The following is an 8846-nucleotide window of genomic DNA, read 5'->3' on the forward strand; positions in this document are numbered from 1 at the left end:
ATACTCCCATATAATTTTTTACTTGAAATAGAAAAGAAATATGCAGATTCAAGGGACTGGCCAATGCTAGCTGGTAAGGCAGAATGAAAATTATTCATGGAGAAATCCAAGAACCTGACAAGTGGGAGAATTGGGAGTTTACCTTGGAACTGGTTGGAGCTAAAGTCTAGATATCCCGCAATTAAAGAGATATTGGAGATAGGTCTTTCAAGAGTCTTCAAGTAGTTATAAGAAAGATTTAGAAAAGAAAGATTAGGAAGTTTCAAGATCCAGTTGGGTAACTCTCCATCGATTTGGTTGTTTGAAAGGTTTAGAAAGGATAAGTAAGATTGGTTTCTCAAGAAATCAAGAAATTTTGTCAACTTGCAAGAAGCGAGAATTAATCTATCAAGCTGAACCGAGGATAACGAAAGGTTAAAACCATTATATTCCCTCAACAAGTTGATGTGAGAAAGATCAAGGTATGAAAGATTTTTTAACGGCTGAATCACACTAAGGTCCAGGGAGTTGTTAAATTTGTTTCAACCAAGTGATAGGCCTTCAAGACCTTGAAGTTCAAAGACAGACATGGGTATTGGCCCTTCCAACTAGTTTTTATGCAAATAAATACGTTTTAGTATGTAAGAAGAAACACTGAAAAATTCTTTGACTTGACCAGAAAACTGGTTGTAAGAAAGATCTAACTATTTCAATGATGGAAGGGAAAACATAGAAATTGGAATATTCCCATTCAGTGAATTTCCACCCAAGGAAAGATATTCCAGTTTCAAAAGTTCTTCTCACTGAGTGAAAGTAATCTGACCAGTAAGATTATTGGAAGAAAGGTCTAGGTAGGTTAGATTTTTGGCCATGTTAAATACTGGAATTGATCCATTAAACATGTTCAATAACATGTCCAAATAGACCAATTGTGTGAGGCTTGCTATTGAGTTTGGAATTGATCCACTGAAATCGCAATTCGAAAGATCTATTGTTGACAACATTTTAAGATTGCCAATAGAATGTGGCAATGTCCCAGAAAAATTTGCTCTCCTAAGCACCATGGTTCGAAGAGATCCATTTGGCATATGATAGATTCAAATACCTCAAATTCACCAGCTTGTCAAACTGTGATGGAATATGAGAAGAGTTGAAGTAGTAGACAAACTCAGGCTCTGGAGATGCTGAAGACTGAAGAGGCTGCTTGAATCATCAAGTCCACTCGAGATGAAATCATTAGTCAGGTTGAGACCAATAACACATCCCTCATGGCAAGTTACGCCTTCCCAAGAACAGCAATCAACACTTTGATTCCACTTAACAAGTTTGTTCGACATAGCAAGATCGAATGTAAGGTTGTTCTTCAATTGCAGTAACAAGGACTGCTGATTGCCGAGACATTGCCCAGACACGCCAAAGACACAAGTGCTAATTAGGAAAAGTGAGTAATTAATGGGGATAAGGAAAAGCCACAAAAAGACCGCTAGTGATCTCACTGCAGGGAATGGAAGAGGTGGTACTGATATTAATTAATGGTGGATTATTCAGGATGGTATGAATTTGTTTTGTGTGTGAGTAAATATATAGATGAAATATAATGATGGAGGATGAGGCGAGAAAAGTTCCAGTAACTCTTGACACTTATATATGGATGAAAATATAATTAAGTGGCCGACCAAGAAGAAGAAGATCGATGAAGTAAGAGAGAAGAGAGACCTTTATTCACACGTTTGGAGAAATTTGCGGTTGAGTAATTTGGATTTTTAGGAATGTGATTATATATTCACACCGAATCACACGTGATTGTCACCATTGACGCCTAATTTGTTTTTTTTTTTTTTGAAATTTATGTAAGGATTAACTTCATATATATACAGACAATTTACATGATAAGAGTATTACGACTCGGGCTTTCTATGAAGGTGCACCATATACCAATACAACGTGTTCAGACAGAATTTTAACTTCTTTTTGTAAGCGAATTGGGAATCAAAACACCGAAATATGGGTAAGCTTCCCAACAATAATTTTAAAATGAAAATACTGCAAAAAATACAAATAATGACCAAGTCCTCTCTGTAAGGGCCTTATAAAACGTAACCGAAGCAAAAAAGGCACAAGAAATGACACGCACCTCGAAAAGTCTCTCAACGATACAAAGAATGTGAAAAAAAAAAAAAAATTTGAACGTTGGGTCATAAAAAGCAGAATTCTAGAATGAAAGGAGGAATGGGGAAAACAAGTGGAGGTGGGGGAATTCCTACCGGTTCTTGAGGAAAACAATAACTTTTGGTTTGGTTAGCGGAATTCAACATTTTTTTTTTGTGTTTACATTTTTAAAAAATTTGATGCTTAGTCATTTGAATTTTCAGAAATGTAACTATTTTCATGTTTGAAATAATTAGGTATTTCTAAAATTTTTCAAGAATATAGGATTTTCATGTATAATTTACTTTTGAAAATAATTAGGAATTTAAGACTGCTAAACTATAGGAATAGAAGCCGCATTTTAAATTTAATTTAATTTTAAGACAGCCAAACTAGAATAGACAGGAAACAAGACTCCTTGAGGAGGTCAGTGCATATTAGGTGATTGAAATTTCTTTCTCAATCCAATGGTCTAAAACTGAAAATCCCCAGATGCAATACTTTCCCAATCCAATGGTCTGATTTGAACTAAATAAAGAGCACAAGATTAGTGGAGCCAGAAACAATTTTCATTCAATCTGTCAAAGAGAAGAGTTGTAGATATCTAATCAAATATTTATATTTGTATTTTGTTGGTGCTTCATTAGAGTTAGAAGAGATATTCTTCATTAATTATTTATTGAGTAGGATTCAGTCCACATGCTTTTCAAGCACAAGCAACACTAAAACGTAGCAATAAAAAACTGGGAAAATAATTAGAATCCAGACAACATGACAAAAGTAGTGCAAATTATTACACATAAATGTGTATATCAGCAACTGAGCATAACTGTCACCGAAGAGGCCTTACACACTTTAGCAAACTTCATTCAGAGTAAACTTGGAGCAACTTATCTCTGCAAGTCATCAGGCATACAATATTGGTGTAAGTCAGTATCAACCAAAAGTTCTTTTACACGATCTAATTGAATAATTGCACAATGAACTTGATGCACACTAACTACTACAAAACATATGAAAATGATAAATGGGCTCGTTGAAGAGGGTTGTGACTTTTAATGGCTACTTTAAGAGAACTGTGATATTTAGAAACACAATAAAATGTATTATCAATTGACCGACTAGGATTAAGACCGACTCAATTAACTCTAGACTAGGACTCTAACTATACTTAGAAGAAGGGGAATCAAACCCCTTATTGGAGATTTATTCCTTATTGGACTCTAACACGAGACTGAGGCAATATTAAATAGCTAGGGAAAAATCTACATACCCCACTCAAACTGCCACATAATTGACAGTGTCCCCCCAAACTACCAAAAGATTGTCAATGTATCCCTCAAAGGCCAAAAAAAGACAAAAATAACCTTACAATTTTTTTAATAAAACAAAAATACCCATTTAAATTCCAAAAAATAATTTTTTTTTCTTTTTTTTTTTTTTAATTTTTAAATTTGGCCACCCTTGGTTTATTTGTATTTTTTTTTAGTTTTTTTTAATTATTATTATTTTTTATTTTATTAAGGGTATTTTCGTCATTGGGGAATATTGACAATTTTTAATAGTTTAGAAAGACATTGTCCAAATTTAAAGTTTAAGGAGACATTATCAATTGGGTAATAGTTTAAAGAAGGTATATGAACTTTACCATTATAAAATTATGCACCGGTTAAAAAACAGAACCTAAAAAGAGAAGTTGTTATATTCACATAATCAATGGTCAATCACAATAATCGAAAGGTCGCATATTCCAATATAATTGCACAGGGAGAAGAACAAGTGATCTTATGGGGATTAGAATAATGTGCATAATGTGAAAAAATTAAGTACAGCTATTGCACTTCAAATTTCTATGAATCTTTAATCCAACTCTTCGACAGTAGAAACACATACGTGGAAGATTGATAAAGTATACATTCAATAATTGATTGTAGTTTTGCTACACATGTAATTTGTTTCTGAGTTTAGTAGCTGCTGTTTGTAGCAGTCTGATGGGTTTGTTCTTATTCTCTGTCTGAGAATTAGTTCCAATCTTCACTGGAGGGTTGTAAACGTTTTGAGTTTGGTTTATAATAGTTTTAATTCATCCAAAAAAGAAAAAAATAAAAAGTATACATTAAATACATTATACAAATTTCAATGAACATTTCCCCCTAGCTGCATCAGAGTCACTGCAATTAATTAATAATTAAAGATATGTCAATAATTAAGAGTTGTGAATAGCCTAGAGTTCGAGACACACAGAAATGGTCATAAGAGGCCATTTGATTCAAGGCATTTTGGATTCCTATGAAAGCCCATATGCAAATAAGATGCTTGGAAATGTGGGCGTTCCTCATTTGGGTTGATGTGTAAAGTTACATTTGCCATTACAGTCATGCCTTAAAGAAAACGTGGGGATCCAATTATGTGGATCAATTTTTTGTTTTGATTTATATTGAAAGGAAAAAAGCAAGAGATTTTCATGACAAACCTGGAGGTGTTGCGTTTGATCATAACTACAACTAATGCCTTGGCTGCTGACTGTTGAGTGCTGGTCTTCGACGATATTCATTTCCAAGATACAGTTTAGGGAAGATCTTGAAAAGAATGTCATCAACATGTTTGTAATACCATATCCTCCATCTCTTCCAAAACATAAGGGGCCCAACTACAAATCCAAACCCAAAAACAAATCCCAGTTCAGCACTTAAGTAATTCCAGTCGATCATACTCTTATGAGGTTCTTCAAACGTTGGAGGTGACAATCGTGGCTCCTCATGTGAGCACTGTGATTTCAAAGGCAAACCACATAATCTTTCGTTTCCTTTGAAGGAATTTTCCGAAAATGTAGCAAATTGCTTGATGAATGGAATCTGTCCCACCAATTGGTTGAACGAAAGGTTGAGAACTGCTAGGAAAATAAGACCATCGGCAAGTGGCACAGGAATATTACCAGAAAGCTTATTACTTGAAAGGTCTAATGACTCAAGATTACTCAATTTCCCTAGAGATGCTGGGATTTGGCCTGCAAAGGCATTATGCGACAAGTTGAGAATATATAACAATGTGAATTCTCCAATTTCTTCAGGTATAGGACCATCAAAGTTGTTGCAAGAAAAGTCAATGGTGGTGAAGATAGTTAGGATCTTCACCAGCTCCACCTCTAAGCCCTTGCTAGTAACTGTTACCGTATGTCGATAATATCTCCTACCCATCTCAATTTGGAGGTAACTGAGCTTTGAGTGCGCCTCATGTGCATGATTTGTCAACGCCATCCAAGTAGAAAGGAGTACAATTGGAAGGTGGCCGGTAAAATTGTTTGAAGCTACATCCATGATTTGAAGCATCGGCCAAGGGGCATCAAGCTCTAGATGACCAATGGGCCCATATAATTTGTTAGATCGCAAAATAAGAACCTTCAATATGGTTAATCCTTTCAAGTAAAATGGGAAGGTATCCTTGATGTGGTTGTTCCCAATGTCCAAGACCTCCAATAAATGGCAATTCTTAAGAGATTTCGGTAACTTTCCCTCTAGATGGTTTTTATTGACAGTTAAAGTTTGTAAATAACCAAACTTCGGAAATGTATCAGGAATTGTACCGTTGAGATTGTTTTTCCTTAGACTCAACACCCAAAGATTTCTATTCTTAATCAAGCATTGGGGAATTGTGCCACTGAAGTAATTATCAGACAGATCGAGAAATTGAAGATTTGTAGCTTTGCATATTGATCCAGGGATACTCCCATACAATTTATTACTTGAAATTGAAAAGAAATATGCGAATTCAAGGGACTGGCCGATGCTAGCTGGTAAGGCAGAATGAAAATTATTCATGGAGAAATCCAAGTAGCTGACAGGTGGGAGAACTGGGAGTTGGCCTTGGAACTGGTTGGAGCGAAAGTCTAGATATCTTTCAATAAAAAAAGAGATATTGGAGATAGGTCCTTCAAGAGTCTTCAAGTAGTTATAAGAAAGATTTAGAGATTGAAGACTAGGAAGTCTCCAGATCCAATTGGGTAACTCTCCATAGATTTGGTTCTTTGAAAGGTCTAGAAAGTATAAACTGGATTGGTTTCTCAAAAAATCGGGATATTTTTTCAACTTGCAAGAAGCGAGAATTAATATATTAAGCTGAACCGAGGATAACGAAAGGTTAAAATCATTATATTCAGTCAACAAGTTGATGTGAGAAAGATCAAGGTATGAAAGATTTTTTAACGGCTGAATCACACTAAGGTCTAGGGAGTTGTTAAATTTGTTTGAACCAAGTGATAGGCCTTCAAGACCTCGAAGTTCAAAGATAGACATGGGTATTGGTCCTTCCAACCGGTTGCTATCCAAATAAATATATTTTAGGTTATTGGAAAATTCTTTGAGTTGACCAGAAAATTGGTTGGACCAGAGTCCTAAATATCGCAATGATGGAAGGGAAAATAGAGAAACTGGAATATTCCCATTCAGTGAATTTCTATACAATTTAAGATTTTCCAATTTCAAAAGTTGTTCCCACTGAGTGGAAGTAATCTGACCAATAAGATTATTTGAAGAAAGGTTTAGGTCGGTTAGATTCTTGGCCATGCTAAATACTGGAATTGATCCACTAAACATGTTCGATGACATGTCCAAATAGACCAATTGTGTGAGGCTCGCCAATGAGTCTGGAATTGATCCACTAAACATATTCAATGATAAGTCAATAGTTTGTAGCGTTGGAACTTGGAAGATCTTTTTGGGAAATGTTCCATTCAACCCAGAAGATGAGACTTTCAAAGATGTCAGATTTTTGAAATCTGCAAAAAAATTTGGAACTGGAGAAGAAAAGTCGTTACCATTCAAATGAATAACTGAGAGGGACTTAAGATTCCGTAGTGACGAATCAATAGGGCCTGAAAGATTGCAGTATGACAAGCTCAACACTCTCAGATTTGGCAATGAAGATGATAAGGCGTGACACCACTCCTTACCTTGGGCTGATATAACTACACCATTTAGATGAAGTTCGATAAGCTTCGAAAGGTTCTGAACGAGCATATTTAAATTTGGATTCTCAAGTGCTAGGGAATCAGCAGCTTTGTAGGTGTCATAATTGCCAGATAAATCAAGAGTAACCAACCTTGTCAAACGCGAAATTGCAATAGGAATCTGTCCTGCAAAACCAGCGTTTGATAGATTCAAATACCTCAAATTTGCCAGCTTGTCAAACTGTGATGGAATCTGAGAATAGTTGAAGTCGTTGTAAGCCAAATTCAGGCTCTGGAGATGCTGAAGACTGAAGAGGCTGCTTGAATCGTCAAGTCCACCCGAGATGGATTCACTGCTCAGGTCGAGACCAATAACACGTCCCTCATGGCAGGTTATGCCTTCCCAAGAACAGCAATCAATACTTTGATTCCACTGAACAAGTTTGTTGGACGTCATAGCAGGATCGAATGTAAGGTTGTTCTTCAGTTGCAGCAACAACGACTGTTGATTGCCGAAACATTGGCCAGACACGCCAAAGACACAAATGCTAATTAAGAAAAGTGAGTAAATGGGCATCAAGAAAAGCCACGAAAAAACCGCAAGCGATCTCATTGCAGGGAATGGAAGAGGTGGTACTGATATTAATTAATGGTGGATTCAGGATGTGTGTGATTAAATATATAGCCGGGGGTTGTGGCCACGAATCAGGCAAGTAAAGTTCCGCGAACACGACTTTTTGACCTGTAACTCTGAGTCGTCGCACGTGGCCGAGCAAGAGGAAGAATATGAAGTAAGAGAAGAGAGATCTTTTACTTAATTAGCTCCTGTCATACGTTTTGGAAGAATTGAAGAAAAGTCAGGAAATTAATGTGACATATATATATAATAATTGCCTCAAACGCCAACCACCATATATCAAATTAAATCAATTGGTACGTACGTAACGTAGCCTTTATTTATCGCCACTGCACGCTATATTAATTTATTGCCCAACTTTTATTTTGTCTGATTAAGTAAATGGATACATGAGTTTAACATTTCAGAAAATAATTAAATGTTGATGTATATGTGTGAACAGACAACGAGCCATCGTTAATAATCTTTTAAGATAACAACTTATATATTTAAGGAATAGTTTAATCAGCTGAAGACCACACATCATGAAGCAGAAGTTACTAGTTCGAATTCTCTCACCCCTCTTGTATTGACATGTCAATTGAAAAAAAACAAAAAAAAGATAACTACTTACAAGTAAAGCTAAATCAAGTTCAAATCTTCTCTCGCTCACATTTATTATACCACACTGAGAAATGCTTTACTTTTCAAATTTTTATTCTCAAAAGCGGTATTTTCAAAATAATAAATCACATGAGATTGTGACACAATATTTGATAACCAAATTTTGAAAAAAAAAAAATTTAAAAATATGCAGCGCTTCTCTTAAATATTTTAACTTTCTCTAGGAAGATTCTTATTTGAATCACAAGTGAAGTTGACGTCGCATGGCAACTTTATTTGCTCATTATTGTCATTATTGACGCTTGATTTGATTTTGTGATAGACCACTATTGAATTTTAATATAATAACGATTTTAAAAATTACATCAATTTTAAGGAGACACGGGTTTTCCTTCTAGCATTATTTTGCTTGTAAACATCGAATAACTGATTAATGCTAGCAAGAAGACCCATGTCCTCCTTGTGTACTCCCAAAATTGATGTGGCTTTTAAAATCACTATTAAATATATGTTTTTTTTTAAAAAAAAAAAACA

General features: G+C 35.3%; 1 protein-coding gene across 1 annotated transcript; it reads right to left on the reverse strand.

Annotated features, from left to right (window-relative positions):
• Nucleotides 1-2877: 2877 nt before the first annotated feature.
• LOC133878257 (receptor-like protein 50) lies at nucleotides 2878-7721 on the reverse strand. Its single transcript, XM_062316790.1, has 2 exons — nucleotides 4601-7721; nucleotides 2878-3023 (listed from the first exon to the last, which is right to left on the reverse strand). Exon 1 carries the CDS (start codon nucleotides 7683-7685, stop codon nucleotides 4632-4634), a length of 3054 nt encoding a protein of 1017 aa, XP_062172774.1. The 5' UTR covers nucleotides 7686-7721; the 3' UTR covers nucleotides 2878-3023; nucleotides 4601-4631.
• Nucleotides 7722-8846: the final 1125 nt, after the last annotated feature.

This window comes from Alnus glutinosa, chromosome 9, assembly GCF_958979055.1.
Source record: "Alnus glutinosa chromosome 9, dhAlnGlut1.1, whole genome shotgun sequence".
In the NCBI taxonomy this organism is placed as follows: domain Eukaryota; kingdom Viridiplantae; phylum Streptophyta; class Magnoliopsida; order Fagales; family Betulaceae; genus Alnus; species Alnus glutinosa.